This window comes from Pipra filicauda, unplaced genomic scaffold, assembly GCF_003945595.2.
Source record: "Pipra filicauda isolate LSUMZ 115617 unplaced genomic scaffold, ASM394559v2 scaffold3_size10097308_pilon, whole genome shotgun sequence".
NCBI classification, from domain to species: domain Eukaryota; kingdom Metazoa; phylum Chordata; class Aves; order Passeriformes; family Pipridae; genus Pipra; species Pipra filicauda.
Genome location: NW_024104532.1, coordinates 2,029,828 through 2,045,921, shown reverse-complemented (window position 1 = coordinate 2,045,921; position 16,094 = coordinate 2,029,828). Strand labels below are relative to the sequence as shown.

General features: G+C 45.2%; 1 protein-coding gene across 2 annotated transcripts in view; it reads left to right on the top strand.

Moving 5' to 3' along the window:
- RNF145 (ring finger protein 145) overlaps window positions 1-4,080 on the top strand; it is a 48,347-nt gene extending 44,267 nt beyond the window's left edge. For both annotated transcript variants that reach the window (XM_027718657.2, XM_027718658.2), the window contains exons 10-11: window positions 563-919; window positions 2,434-4,080. In XM_027718657.2, the coding sequence (XP_027574458.1) occupies window positions 563-919; window positions 2,434-2,877 (801 nt within the window). In that variant the 3' untranslated portion in view covers window positions 2,878-4,080. The remainder of the gene's footprint in view (window positions 1-562; window positions 920-2,433) is intronic.
- The last annotated feature ends 12,014 nt before the right edge of the window (window positions 4,081-16,094 follow it).

Here is a 16,094-nt window from a genome sequence, read left to right as displayed (position 1 = left end):
AAAATCTCTTCCTTTATACTGTATCTGAGGCTAAGGAGCTCCTGGTGTGAGCTGAGAACATAGGTGAATAGAAGTCTATTTCAAAATGTAACTCCAGAAGGCTTTTGAGGGTGTAACGATTATAGGAAAAAGGTTTTTCCCCAAGTACTCATTTGTGTCATTACTTAGCTACAGATCTTTGAAAGCAATTTGATGTTCAAAACACATCAGTGTGAATACAGGAAATGTTTTGTGTTGTGAGTATTTGTTGTAACTTGATTTTTTTAATTATTAAATTTATAAAAGTGTCCCTCATGATGCTCAGAACTTTTGTTAAATCAACTAAGCTGTGCTCTGGACTAAGGAGGGTACAGAAGGGGAAGTACTTGGGAACAAGCTTAAATGCTTTGCAAGAAAGAGTGACTTTTATTTGTCTCAAAGTTCAGCAACAATTTCACTACTTTGGGGCTTGGCTGCCCTCTGTCCAGTTTGGGGTATTGTGTGTACAGAGCTCAGTGGACAATGCTGAATGATTCCAGTTCAGGACTGAATGCTGACCTCGTGGCCTTCAACTGTGTTACAGGTGCTTGGGACACTCTTCATTTATGTTTTGTTTATGGTGGAGGAGTTCAGAAAAGAGCCTGTAGAAAACATGGACGATGTGATTTATTACGTGAACGGCACATACCGGCTGCTGGAGTTCCTGGTCGCGCTCTGCGTGGTGGCCTACGGGGTCTCAGAAACCATCTTTGGTGAATGGACCGTGATGGGTTCTGTCATCATCTTCATTCACTCCTACTACAATGTGTGGCTGCGGGCCCAGCTGGGATGGAAAAGTTTCCTTCTTCGAAGAGACGCTGTGAATAAGATAAAATCACTGCCCGTGGCCACGAAAGAGCAACTGGAGCAGCACAATGATATCTGTGCCATCTGCTACCAGGTAGGAATGGAAGTGTCAAAATAATGGCTTGAACTGAATTACCTCCAGACTATCAAATTCAGTCTGCAACTAGTAAAATAAGTTACTTGAATTATGTTTAATGAATAATACTGTCCTCAGTAAGTTACTGGAATTACCCAGTTTTCTGCCTTGTGAAAATTGATTTGGAGCACTGTCACTGAATAGGCTTTATGAATGAGGAGATTGCTTTGAACAGATTTGTTTAAACTGTCATTCTTATTTCTCCAGTTACACAACAAACTGTGTCCTTGAGCTGCTTTGACACCTCTCATGTTTGGGTTGAGCTGGTCTCAGTAGCAGCAAATGTGCCCTTTCTTCATTAGTGGAAGATTTTGTTAGTGAAAGACAATGTGTTCTCAGTAGCTGATTTGTTATTATTCTGTAGAAGCAACTCAGTCTCTGCAGTCATTGCTACTTTATGTGCAGTGTCAGTTTTGTAGCAGAAACCTAATTATCAAAAGGTTAAGGGTCTTGCTAGTGTAAGCCAGCAGATGTAAGGACCTCAGACATTAATGCTGAAAGTAATATCTTTATCACACTTCTGGCTCCAAAGTCTCTTACTCTTGAATACAAATAGTAGTTATATGTGACAGTGAAGGAATCACCCTAAGATTAGTAGTGTGCAATTAGAGTATGATTGGAGTGACACTAAGCTTGATACAAATTCTTTGAATCTGCCAGATTGAACAACCGTGTTTGAAACACCAGACTATGTAGGTCTCAGCTGACAGAGTTTAGGGTGTCACTTAATTCCTGGTGTGATATTGTTATATGTTGTATCTGTAATTGTGCTGTTTTGTCTTGCACAATTGTTTCTTGAGCCAGCCAATCCTGTGACTCTTATCCTGCAAAAGCATGTGTTTAATTATACCTTATAAACAAAGATTTTTTTGCCTAATTTCTAATACCTGTAGTATAAAAAGCCAGACCCGTCCCATGTTTGAACTGTGTGTGTGTCAAAGAATCATTAAGGTTGGAAAAGACCTCCAAGACCATCAAGTCCAACCTTTGACAGATCCCCACCTTATCAACTAGACCATGGCACTGAGTGCCACATCCAGTCATGCCTTGAACACTTCCAGGGATGATGACTCCATCACCTCCCTGGGCAGCCCCTTCCAATGCCCGACAACCCTTTGAGTGAAGAAATTCTTCCTGATGTCCAACCTGAACCTCCCCTGGCACAACTTGAGCCCATGTCTTCTTCTCCTGTTGCTTGTTACCTGGGAGAAGAGCCCGACCCCCACCTGGCTACAGCCTCCTGTCAGGGAGTTGTAGAGAGTGAGAAGGTCCCCCCTGAGCCTCCTTTTCTCCAGGCTGAGCCTCCTCAGCTGCTCCTCATATGGAGGCTTGTTGGTATGAAGGAAGGAACCTTCTCTTGCTTGGCTGTGGACTGCTTCTGTCTCCTCCATGCCTGGTGGACCCGTTAGATGTGTGGGGCAAGAGGAGAGGAATGGGTTATAAATAATAAGATCTTTCTTTGTGTCTTTCAGGATATGAAAACTGCTGTAATCACACCATGTAGCCATTTTTTTCATGCGGGTTGTCTTAAGAAATGGCTGTACGTGCAAGAAACCTGCCCTCTGTGCCACTGCCAGCTGAAGAGCCCTTCACAGCTACCAGGACTGGGACCAGAGCCAGTGCAACAGCCAAATCCTCCTGCAGAGCGAAACACCAGGCCTGGAGACGCAGCTGAGCCACCTGGTGCTGAATGTGACAATAGGCCAAGTGTGAAAGACAGCCCGAGCAGGGGCAAGGGCCAGGCTGCCGATGGACACGACAGCCTGGAGGCCTCTGCCCATCCAGGGGGGTCTCACAGCATGGACAGTGACAAAAGCCCCTGTGAGGCCACCCAGGGAGCAGCTTGTGCTGCAGAACTAATTGCAGCCCAGGAGGGATGCTCTACTCGAGATCTAAGGGTTTGTGTCCAGCTCTGAGGCTACACAGGTTGACATGGGAACAAACACATTTCAGAGATCCACGTTTGACTCAGAAGAAAACCAGTCCTTCCACAGCTGTGAAAGAAGTGTAGCTATTTTTGCTGGTCAAAATGTAATCTCCCATGCTGAATTTTATGGGCTGCTCGGTAGCGGTAACTCCAGTGAGATGTAGTAGAAATGACTCCAGAAGCTCTCTGAACTGTGGGCATAGGAAGGATGTCTGGAAATAAATAGCAGTGAAAAAGAGTGTTTTCAAGATGTAGGAGAGGGGTAAGAGAAGCGAAAGGTCTGTGAGAGGTTGTAGCCAGACAGACAGAACGCTGGCTTGGTTTTGGTCGGGAAGAGGGGTTGCATACAGCCGTGTCCCAGGGTCCTGAGGGGTGTTAAAGGCCCTGAGTTGCCAGTCTCTGACTGATGTGCAGCTTTGGTTGCTGACGTTTTTTTATGGCACGTAAGCAAAAATCAAAGATGTAACAGCAGTGATTGTACGAGAAGATGGAAGCACTCCTAATACGTCATGTGTATGCTTTGGGTGTTCTTGGGGCAGTTGCATTTGAATTCATGTAATCTATAGTGACTCTTGACTTTTATGACGGAGTCGTCAGTATTTTGATGTATATGAAACTTTTGCTAATAATGGGCACAGTCTGGGCTGCATGAAGTAAACTAAAGCTCTAATGAACACTTTGACCTCTGCTGCCATGTGCAAGGAGGAAAGTGGGATGAGTTTTAGGGCACGGAGAGAAGCCTTGCTATACTGTGCTGTGTAATGTTTAATCCTTGCAGCTGAATTAAAACAGTATTAAACTCTGGCGATATTTGCACTTTGGGAATGAGTACATTATTGTGTATGATCAGACTCCGCAAATGCCACTTTTAAAGCTGTTAATAGGTTTGCACCTTTTTTTCTTTGACAAGGACATGTCCATACTTAAATTTTTACATTCATCATGGCTTCAAGTAGAACAAGGGACTGGGGTGGGGAAATAGGCGGGAGTAGGGGGCAGGCAATTTTTTTATGTGAATTTTGATATGAAGAGAAATTAGTCACTTATTTATACAATAGGCTTGACTCAAGTGTTTTTCAAAGTCGGTATTCCTAATGTGAAATGTGATACTATTTTATTTTTAGTAGTAAATTTGGATGTAGACTGACAGACATAGCTGAATGTCTTAATAAATTACATTTGAAGATTTTTACACCTGGTTATGTGATTCTTGCACTGAAATTCCATGAGTTGAGAGGTTGTTTTGCAGTAGTAACCCTTTGTCCCCCTTGGAGATCAGTGAAACTCCCTATGCCTGTGTTCTCCCCCATTTCTCTTTCAGTGCTATGTGTCCTGGTGGTAGCTCCTGGACTCCGCTGGTTCTTGCCAGCAGATCTTGGCCAACGAAGGCATGTTTGCTCCTGGAGGCTGTGCCTGCTGCTACTTAGCCCCAAACAAACCCCAAAGCTGTTTCCTTCTCACCTGACAGGATGGAAATATCAGTTCCACTTTGGGTTTTTTTACATATTAATCAGAAATTTGGAGTTACCGTGTGGTTCATTGATCATTCCAAAGCCTTTATTAACAGCTTGGTGTGTTTGGGGAGGGGAAAAAGAAAGCTGTTGAGAATATTTTTCATGAACTCATCTTTTCACTCCTTTCAGTCTCTGGTCTGGGTCCTGCTCTTCCATACCTGCTTTTCTGTGGAATTGAATCTTTCTCAAAGAGGTGTTTTGTATGTGTCCAAGCTTTCAATCTACATAATTTAGGCTGTTTCCATTCTAACCACACTTAAAAGTCTGCCGAGGCAGGAAATGGGGATTTTCTGGGCAGCACTGTTATGGAATGCTCCTTAGTATGGTGGAACAGAGACTTTCCCTCAATTCACAGGATATGTTTAAGAGGGATACTCTGCTAAACTCTGCTTGCCATCCCTGGATGTGAAAAAATAATCCCAGAAGCTTGTGACACGAGTGATGGGAAACTTTTCCTTTGTGTAAGATCTCCTCACTTCCATGGTAAGGAGCAGGTTACTGGGAAGAGGTGAGAACAGCCAGGCTTGGTCAGCCTCGTGGAAGGGAGGTTGGAGGGTCACGTCTGCTGCACAGATATTGGGGTGAATGCAGGGAAGGGAGAGGAACTTGTGCTCACCTGTAGTATCACATGAGGTCTGTAGTGCAGAAAGGAGTCACAGGGGTCATCAACACCAGCTCATTCCTATCCCACACTGTCACATTGTTTTTTTTCATAAATACAGGAAGTGGTGCTGAAAAAGTAACAAAACCCCAAGGTTTGCCTTCAGTGCTTATGCCAAGAAGCTGTTTCTCAGCCTGGCTGATCTTTTGGCAATTAACCTTTTAATTTATAACCTGAATTATTCATAGCTAACTGGTAATGCAAAAGCTATAGGAAGGGACTATGGATTTACAGCAACAGTCTGGAGGCTGCTCGTTAGGAATCAACAGGCCCACGGTGGGTTCAACAACCACACTGTCTGCCAAGACTACAGGTAGGAAACATGGATGTGGCACTGGAAAGGAGCCTGACAGACCAGGAAGGTACATGCTGTCTTTTAGCAATGATGCTGCAGTATTCCCAGTGGAGTGAACCAGAAGCAACTGTTCTCTGCTGGAGAAGGTGCTCGACGATGTGGTGGCTCAGACAATCTCAAGAGTCCTACACCCTGGCAAGAGGGATGGGATGAAAACAGCTCTGATGCACTGATTTTACTGAAAAAAAAATGATATTTTAAAGACAAAGGGGAGAGAGGCTTGCAGAGTTCATAGGATCAGGCCTTTCCTTCAAAGATGGAAGTTCCCTTCATTAGATGCCAACATGTTTACAAAGAGTTGTAAGAGCAGAATGAGGTGTAGTGTGTCCACTGCTGCAGGATGCATGAGGCAGAGCAAATTTGTCAGTAAAATCTGCTGGACTAGAAAGTTCAAGGGAGGTGATGTGTATGTTTTTGGGTTTGCTTCATTTTTGGTTTTCAACAACTCAAAAATGCTGGCAGAATACCATATTCTGAAAACTAGGTAGCTAGCTGGGGACAGCTAGCTCTGGAAGGAACTTAAAAATACGTCTGTGAGGGATGGGGGTGGGTGGGAAATAAATACTGATAAGCCAAGCAGGCCATATCTGGTGGGTCAGGAAGTTCAGGGCTGAAGTGAGAACTGCCAGAACTGAGGCCAGCTAAGAACTTGCAGAAGAAATAAACTTGAAGAGGGACAGGAGAAAAAGGGGGGAAGGCTGCTCTGGGGGAGCAGGGAGGTAAGGAATGAAATGAACAGTCTGTTTTAGTGCCCTGTAGAGCATGTGGGTGAACACTCCTGACCTCTGAGCTCTGTCTGGTGCAGAACTCCCTCTTAGATGCCGCTTTGAGTTGATTTTCTCTGCAGCTGTGCATGAGTAAATAGGAAAAAAATGCTTTTTGAGTGTTTACGATCAGGGTGTAACTGTAGGCTGAGGATTGAAATTATTTTCATGTGGACTCATGATGGTGGTGTGATTGATGAACATTTGGACTCAAAAAGATGCTTCCAGCTAGGTGATATAATGGGAACAGTTGGGAATTTTATGGCTGGTTGGTTTTTTGTTGGAAATAAGGCACTGATCATATGATGTGGTGGTGTGTGTCTAGTCAGTCCTATATGGTATCCCAGTGCTGCTGATTCATAGAGCCCATTGCTCTGGGCTCAGGGAAATGCATTTACACAAGGTGAGATGACTCCATGAGCAAACAAGTCTGTGGTGAGGAGTTTGAATCGAAAGCCTCGTTTTGAACTGCATTGCTCTCAGCTCCTTTGGGTTTTGGAAGTTTTGCAAGAGAGGAATCTATTTCCTTGCTTGTTCCTAGTGAAACACCTAATTTTGTGCCAAGGCTGAGAGTTCTTGAAATGCACAAGGTTTTCCAGCATGGGAAAATCTCTTCATTCAGAGTCCCCGTTTTCCTGATTAAATTCAATTTGTAAGCTACCTCGATAGTTTTCTAATATAGGCAAAAATTTGGGATTAAGCTATCTGAATGTTTCAGAACAAACTCTACAAGGATTTTGAGTTCAGTTGGTTCAAAATTCAAATTATCCTTGGCAAATAAGATACAAATACAAGAATGTTGATATGGTGTCTAGAAAAACACCCCACTCCTGGGGACAAGTGTCTGTTTGAAGCCTGTTATGTTGCTGGGTAGGATTCAGAATGAAAGTAGCCAAATGAAAGTGAATCTGGTGTTAGTGGATTTTGTTTGGGTCGGGATAGCAAAGGGCAGGAGCTTTAGGCAGGGCATGGTTTGGAGCTGGCAGGATGTCATGGTGATCACTGGGTAGGAACAATCCGTGGACCACTGCGGGTTTATGCTGCTCCGAGGAGGGCAGTGGAGACAACCAGGGAGATTGGTGCTCTATTTTCCCTCCCACATGTTGAGTTTGCACGAAGAGTCCTTTAATTTTTCAGCTTTTCAGTCTCTGCAGTGCCTGGAGCTGTTGTGTATTAGCCAAGTCAGGATTGCTCATTCTAAGTCTTGCCTGTGATGTTGCCCCACAAAAACATTTGTGGGAAAGAATTGACAAATACGTTTTCCTACTAACCCCTTGGCTTTTCTTGCCTAAAATTGTCGGTAAATGCAATTTTAAACTCCATTTTTCTTAGTGTTACAATACTGAATTTAATAATTGACTGGTCCCCATTTTTGTGATATGCATGTGCAATCACATTAAGGATCACAATTCACAGCCCCACACCCTGAAGATACCAATTTTCTTTTTGACAGTGCCTATTTCTTTTAACTGTGGCTATTTTACTTCCTGGTATCCTGCTGGAGTCCCAGGCTAGACGTGTGGTGACTTCTCTCCTTGGTGCAGTTCAGCTGTGCCTGGGAATGCTGAGTGCCAGCTGGAGACTCTGGCCAGGGAAATTCCATCTCTTTTCATAAAAGAAGTTATGATTCAGTTGATAAACCACTCAGCAAATGTATTCTGTGGCTCAAAGGCATTGCTTATTCTCTTGAAAACCAACACTTTCAGAGAAAAATGTTGCTTGCTAAACTTGGTGAACTCTCTACAACTTCCCAAAAAGTCCATAGGTTGCTCTCCAGAGAGTTCTGTCTTCTCCTTTTCAGTGACAGAGATGACCAGGATGAAGATGATGGAGTCAGGAGGAAAAGGGGGGGTTTGGAAGGGAAGAAGCAGGGGCTGGATGCCAGCAGCTTATTAAACAATGCTCAGAGACCTGGCACACACACAAACCTAAAGGTGACCATCCTGGTTAAAGAGAAAATACAATTAAAGAGAAAAACAATTTATATGCCTAACAACACCCAAATTAAAAAAAAAAAAGGAAAGAAAAAGAAAAGATTTCTTAGTGTTACAAGTAATTAGACACAAATTTTCCCAGTGGTTGCCATTTCCTGGAGGCTTATAATCCACATCCTTAAATAAATCTGGTAGCTGAAACACTCTCGACTTATACCACGGCCAAAGAGCAGACAGTCTGCAGAATTTTGCAGCAACAGATGTGAAAGGCCTAGGACTGTGACATGGATAAATGATTTAATTCTTAAGAATTTAAATTGTAAAACCAGCTTAATTGGATCAAAATAATCAATTGAATAGATATCTGGTATTTATAAATGAAATGATATAGAGTTCCTTAATTGACCATAGTCTGAGTTTTCTTTAAATTGATTGTTCGCTTCTAGCTTGGGGAAAAAATGCCAGCTGGAATGCAGAGGGATTAAGTTTTATTTATTTTCCTTGCTAAGAGCCACATTGTGCAATTTAAAAGGAAATGTCCTTGAAAGATGGGTTCCTTTGTAAACTGTTTCAGCCCTTGTTTGTTTTCAGATGGAAATTAATTTCTCAAAGGCCCTCCGTGTTAGAAAGTGTGTGTTGATAAGTAAGGAAAAATAAAAAATTGTAACCTGCTAAAATACATCTTGTTTTCAAGATAAAAATCTTTGCGTGCATGTAGCTGAGTTTGGGGTACAGCTGATCTGGTCATCTTGCTGGAAAAAAGGCTGGTAATGATCTCCATTGGCACAGGTGGTAGGAAACAGTGCATGGGAGAACCTCAAACTCAACTGTTAGATATTACTAGAATTCTTCTTTATGCTTTGATGTTCTTAAATACTGATTTTTAAGCACTGCAGAAGATGTAAGTGAGTATGGCATCTCCTTTCTGAGCTCCATGGGTGCAGCTGGGGGGCTCTGGTCTGTGCCTGTCCCTATGTCCAGCTGTAACACCCAGCAGTGAGGGTTCACTGAAGCTGTTGGAGGCATTTCCACTAAAATTGGGCCCCTTCGGCTATTTCTCACCAGTTACAGTTGCATTTAAGACAACTCTGGTGTTTTCCAGGTCCCCCCCCCTTTTTTTTTTCAGGCAGGACCCTGGAGACAGGTGTTGGTCTGGGATGATGTGCCGCTGCTGGTCAGCTGCTGTAAGTGCAGAATCGTGGAATGATTTGTGTTGGGAGAGACCTTAAAGACCAGGTAGTCCAACCCCCTGCCATGGGCAGGGACACCTTCCACTAGACTAAAATTGCTCAAACCTCCACAATCTCCTCAGTCTTGTTCTCAACAGAAAATATAAGTCTTACAGATTTTTTAGCTGACTCTGCCTGTACACTGATGGGTCTGGAATTGTTCCCTCTGGTTTTGGACACAAGTGTGCTCTGTATCCATCTGTGCTGTGCTTTGGAGGGGACCAAGCAGCAATGGCTGTGGTGGCTTCATGCTCCTCTGATGTTGTTCTCTATCAGACTGTGGGATTAAACTTTCCTCTGGGCAGAAACCCAGAGTGCTCCCGAGGATCCAACCCTTACACCGGTCCTGAAGATGTTTGTGTAAACATCGGGATGAAGTTATGCCCTGTGCAGTGGGACTCTCGGCTTCCCAGGAGCCCGGGTTCGCTTTCCAGAGGGTTTGTTCTTCTCTTCGGTGACAGAGATGACCGGGATGCAGAGGCTGGAGCGGGGAGGAAGAGGTGGGTGGAGGGCTGGGAGCGGCGGGGCCGGTGCCGGCGGCCGCCACGGCGGGGCAGTGCGGGACCGGCGGCGGCACCGGCAGCTCCTGCCAGCGCGTTTGGACAGTTTAAATAGTGCCCGGGAGACTTACAGGGGAAAAAGTACCAATAATAATAATAAAAAAATCCAGGTTTGAATTCACCGCCGAAGTCACGAGTGGAGCTGCGTTCTGTGGTGCTGATGCGCCGCTGAGTTTGCTGGAAAAATGGGATTTACGTTTGCAGGGAATCAGAACTCTGCTCTGACACTGGTGTTTTTCTTTCAGCTTGAAAGACGTTTTTTTCCCCCGTCTTAAAAAGCACAGCATAGTTGACTCTGCTCTCAGCGACAAAGCTCTGAGGGGCCATGAAGGCAATTCCTTCATTTGGAGCTTCCCACAGATAACAATTTGTATCATAGAAATAATTTCATTTGGATCAGGATTTCTGCTCAATATAACCCAAGGGTATTTTGAGAATTGCTTGGATTCTGGAGAAATCCCACTGGACGCCACTCAACACTGTCCGGCTTCAATTATGGGATCAGATATTTTTCTCTCTCCCCTTTGCAGAGGGTTTTTTAGCTCGGATGTGCAAATACAGGCCACTGTCACATGCTCTGATGGGAGGCTGCTCTGCAGCTCCTTGAATACAATATCTTTTGCCTTCTTACATAAATATTTTAATTGCTAATTTGCTGGTCTCATTTAACACAGATTTGGCATTTATCATTTGAACTTAAACTTGTTAAAATTGACAATTTTCTTGGGTACGTATGTTAATAATTTAAAGAGAAAGCTCATTATTAAATTATTATGGGTAATTATTTTGTAACTAGTGTGGAAATTGTAATTTCTGCAGCCTTAAAAGATCCTGGAACAAGCACATGCAGATCAATATGGATCAAATCCCAGAACGTGTAAAGATGCACAGGAAGTGTCTTATGCAGAAAATGTTATATAGCTGGGTGAAAATACTAAAGTTAGACTATTATTTTCTATAGTTGCAACTACAAAGCCTTGGAGATTGACGAATTAAAGTGATGTAGTTGGAGAGTCACGAGAACCTTTTTAAATCTGGGTTCTTTTTTGTTCTGAAGCTGTGGCTGGTGGGACGGGATTTGTGTGAGTGCACCTTGCAGAACTCAGCAACCCCCAGTCAGCATGTTCTCTGACAAAGGGAAACAGACCCGACAGGATTCTGTAGCTCCAGCACTCCCACTGAGTCCACACCATACCTGCTGGAATGAGGGTAGAGGTGGGCTGAGTCCCAGCCCCTCAGCATTTCCAGTGGTCAGGTAAATGCTGCTGATTTTAGTGAGTCAGTACTGAGTTTTACTGGGCAGAAACTCCTGCTCTGACCCCGTAAATGGTGTGGAGGAGCCTCTCCCTGCCTGCGGCCCCAGACTCCCCATCCCTGGGAGGTGTTTGTGCTGCACTCAGTGCTCACGTGTTTTTGCAGGTACCTGCACACTCCTCCCTGGCCCCAACGATGCCTCCGTTGGTTACACTTGCCAGAAGTTTGTTGTGTTTTGGCGGTGACATAGTCAGCATGGATGTAATTACCTTAAAAAAGGAACTTTTGGGGTGCCAGGCGTGTTACTGAGGTAAATGATGCCAGCACAGCCCCTCCAACATTCCCCCATTTCTCAGCATCCGGTCAGTGGTCTCTGCAGCTGGATTTAGCCCGTAGCAAAGCTGTGGAGAACAATGAGGTAGAGTGGAACCCCCTCCCTGCTCCCACCAGATGGCCCTCACGCTTTTTTAATTTCCCTCTAAACGGCTGAGAAATGCTCTGCAAGCACTTGGTGAGTTTAAAAGGGATGGAAATCTTTCCCGTCACTTTATTTTGGAAGCAGGCAGCGTGGGGTCCTGGGTGGTGCCGCGGCAGACACCCCCCAGCTTTCTCGGTCCCCCACTTTTCCTGGGTCTCTGGGCTGAATTCTGAAGGAGAAGCACGGAGGGACTTCAGGAGGACGCAGAGCAGGTTCTGGAAGTGCTGCCGGGCTGGACCTCACACACGTGTGTAGAGACACATCCAGCCTGTGCACCTGGGCCCTGTTCGAGGCAGGTTGGGCTGTTTCTTGCTCAGCCATCAGCCCTCGGTCTTTGCCTGTCGGTGGCTGCCAAATTCTGCCAGTGATGCTTTACACTTTTTGAGAGCAAGGGACAACTTGGGAAGTACTGAATCTGGCAATAACTTCTTTTTCTGTTGATCTCAGAAAAACAAAACCAAAAAAAACTGGGGCATTTTAAAGGGACATTTACCGACTCCTTGCCCCTCACTTTGATACTTGACTTCCAACTTTATGGTAGTTTTATAGTATCGAGAAATTCAAACATAACTTTTCAGCTTGGAAAATTGTGAATTCCTGAGTTTTGGCACTAGTATCAATCAGTCCTTGATCCTGGGTTTCCTAATGCTTGCGCCTTCCCCCCTACGCCAGGATCATTGTCCCTGTGAGAACAATACCGGATCTGGCTCTGTCGTTCTGTGCTGTTGTGGGAGTATTTTAGTGCATTAACCAGTAGATTTGTTTATGCACCGAAAGGTGCTGCCCAGCCCTCACTGCTATAAGCTTTTCCATCTGCATGCCCCCATCCTGACCTTGATCTACCGGGGGGCTCTGGAGGGCTTGTTCACGCTCCAGCCTTGCTGGCTTTTCTATCGGGATTAGCTTTAAGGGGCTCGAGTTGTTGAAGGGTTTTTCTACTGATAAATGGATTGAGACCCATATTTTAATCTCACGTCATCAAACATTCATCAGATACTCTTGGTCATTACCGACAGAGCCAGGTTTGAACTCGTGACCCCGCAGTAAAAGGTCCCATTAGCAATTTCCTTAAACTGTCAAGTCATTGCATGACACAAATGAAATGTGATGGGATTATTTTTTTTCCACAGGTAAAGGCAGTGGATTTCTGCCTAATTTTTATTTACTAATGACTGTGTTACCAAAACACTGTGTTAAAATCTTTGTGCTCTCGCACAAGAAATATGAAGAAATACAACAGTGGGGTTCATGAGATGAATGCAGCCCATCCATGCAGCTGCCCTTCATGGTCCCATGATGCCACACAAATGTCACCCATTTAGTCCATGAATGAAGAGAGGGTTGGAGAGTTCCAGTGGCAAATCCCATCCTCAGCATGCCAGCCACAGCACACACACCCCATGCCAAAATGGGTCTGGGCTGTGTTTCTGTTTCTGTCCATAAGCAATAAAAGCAGAAACTGGCAGACATTTAGGGGACCTTCTCTGGCCCACATCACACTGCACTGTTCTTTTACCAACAATTTTTGTACCTGAGTTCTTTCTCTCTTTGCAGAATCATTTGAAGAAATTTGTGAGGGGGGAAAAAAATTACCTCCGGCAGTCATGTTATAATGACTCTGGTGCTGACAGCCCTTTGGGAACAGTGGCAGCAGCAGGGTAAGTATATATGACATCTTTGTAGTGATAAAGAAACAAATAAATGTTCCCATTAACACTGCATCAGGTCAACAGCTATTCCAGACCAACATAATGTTAGAGGAACCGCTTTGATTCATATCATCTAAGACACACTTTTCTTGCAGCATATCTTCTGGAAGGCACATAAACCAGAGATCCTGCTCTGACCAGGTGGAGCCATTAAAGAATCAGTGAACTTTTTACAAGTTGCTTGAAATATCCTGGCTAGACTCCAGCTCCAGTGTTGCTGCCGTGTCTGTTTAACAGTTCCTTCATCACACCATGACAATGACTGTTTCAGTGCTGGAGGAAGTTATTTCTCCATACATCGTTTGTAACGCATTTTTGGAGGCTTCTGAATGCTTCCTAAGCCCTGCAGTGAGATCAGTGGGATGTGTGCCTTACCATAACAGTCTGCTCAGGAAGCATGAGCAGCATTTGTATGTCATCCATAATGAATGTGTGTGCATATGGAACAAACACACGTGCACACAGATGCCTGCTCAGACAGGCTGCCCCTTTCCTGTGCAATTCAGCATGAGCTGAGCTTCACTAAGGACTATGATGTCTCACTTCCCCCACAAGTGCTAGTTAGTGAACGGCAACTTCCAAGAAATTTTCACGTGTAAGAGTGTTTAAGCACACTTTAGCTTTGCTAAAATGCAGACTTTGAAACAGGTACAAACTTTATAACTAACACAAAATAACACAGAATTCCTAATGAATTCCCTTCCTTCCCATGTAACCAGCACTGTCCAGGTATCTTTTTACCAGAACTTTTCTTACTTTTTCACACAGGTTGAATATTTTTGACAAAAAGTCCTGAGAAGGGACATGAGAAGAGCAGGTGGATGTCTTTGGTCTGCCTCGAGTCACACAGATCCTACACAAAGATGAAAAGAAAAATCCCCTGATCTGGATCACAGAAAGCTGGGACTTGAAGTTCAAGTTGTCCAAAGCTCTGGAAAGTACATATAAACGTGAGTCTGTCTTGGTATCTTAAACTTCATTGCAACCAAAGCACTTCTGTGCTGTGTTCTGGTAAAATCTCACTGGTCAAAGGTATGCCTGTGGCTCCAGACAAATTTCTGAGCCAGATGAACCTAGTTCTGCTTCTGCTGAAATTGTAAGACCTTCTGATGTTGACATGAATGACAGAGAAAATAGGTTCCGAAATGGTCAGCACAAAAAGAACAGCCAAATCCTGAGCAATCCGGTCCTAGACATAGAAAACATAACGCTTACAACCTACCAAGAATCGAATCTTTAATTCCCCAATTTGATGGAATAGCCTGAGATTTTGGAGGGCATCCTTCAAAGGAGCTTGTGCACCTTTAAGTTGAAATCCCGAGAAGCGAAGTCCTCACAGTTCATGTAAGTGTTTAAAAGGAGATACAGATTCCAGAGTCACATAAATACTTTTGATAATATTCAGTCTTCATTCAGGAAAGTGTGTGACAACTTTAGTGGATATTTAAATCCATTCCATGTAATATGCTTAAACTCACCCTCTTAGAGGGAGGGAGTGCACACCTCTGGGTTTCTCCCTTCACTCTTCAATTGTAGACATGCTCTTACATCTCCCTGAAGCCAATAGCAGTTGATTATATGTTTACATGCTTTGCTGAACTGACAATGTAAAAATCGTAGCAAGGTTCTGTGTGATAAAAGAAACATGATTTGTCCAGTGCCTGCCAGCATAAACTGGTATTGCAAGCTTGTGTGAGTACTGTAGGGATCAAAAATCTGCAGTTGTCTATAACATAGCGCCATTTCCACCAGCATATCCTAGAATCACAGAATGGTTTGGGTTGGAAGCAACTTTGAAGATCATCTTGTTCCAATCCTCCTGCCATGGGCAGGATGCCATCCACTAGATCGGGTTGCCCAGGGCCCCCATCCAGCCTGGCCTAGAACACTTCCAGGGATTGGGCATCCACAACTTCTCTAGGTAACCTGTTCCAGTGCCTCACCCACCTCTGAGTAAAGAATTTCCTCCTGTCATCTAATCTAATCCCTCCTCTTTTGGTTTAAAACCGTTCCCCCTTGTCCTATCACTATCTGCCTGTGTAAAAAGTCATTCTTTCTTTTTTTTTTTTTTCAAACCCCCTTTAAGTACTGAGCCTGAACAACCCCGACTTTCCCAGCCTGTCCTCACAGGAGAGGTGCTCCAGCCCTCGGAGCATCCACTCCGACAGGCCCACAGTACTAAGGAAACAGATTTCGTCTGCACTTAACTGGTGAAAGTGGAGGGCGGTTTCCCCTCGTAGGGGCAGTGTTCCCTTTTCCCATCAGCTGGGCCCCCAGGACGGTCCCCCCGGGATGCCCCGTGCCCGCGGCGCCGCCGGGCGCAATTCCCCGCTTGGCCGCCAGGAGGAGCCGTGGGCACGCGGCGCGGCCCCGGCACCGCCCCCGGGGGTCCGGGCTCGGCCGCGGGGGCACCGCGGGGACCCCCCGACCCTCCGCGGAGCGGGACCCGAGCTGGGCTTCCCTCCCCTGCCCCGCTCCTGCAGCCCCGCGCAGGGCTCACCCCGACGTGACTCCGCAGCTCTGCTCGAATCCTCCCCCCGCTCCCGGGGAGTTGCCATGGGGGGCTGCTGCCCCGGGTAGTAACGGGGGGGGTTGAGCTTGGGGGCCTCGTAATCCTCCCACCTTCTTTCTGACGAGTTCCTGGGAGAGGGTTCACTCTGTCGGGCTCTTGCTGCTGTCTGACAACCCCCCTGCCCACCCTGCCCCAGGGTCCTGCACCCCTCCACCCCCGGGCTCCCAGAGGTGGGT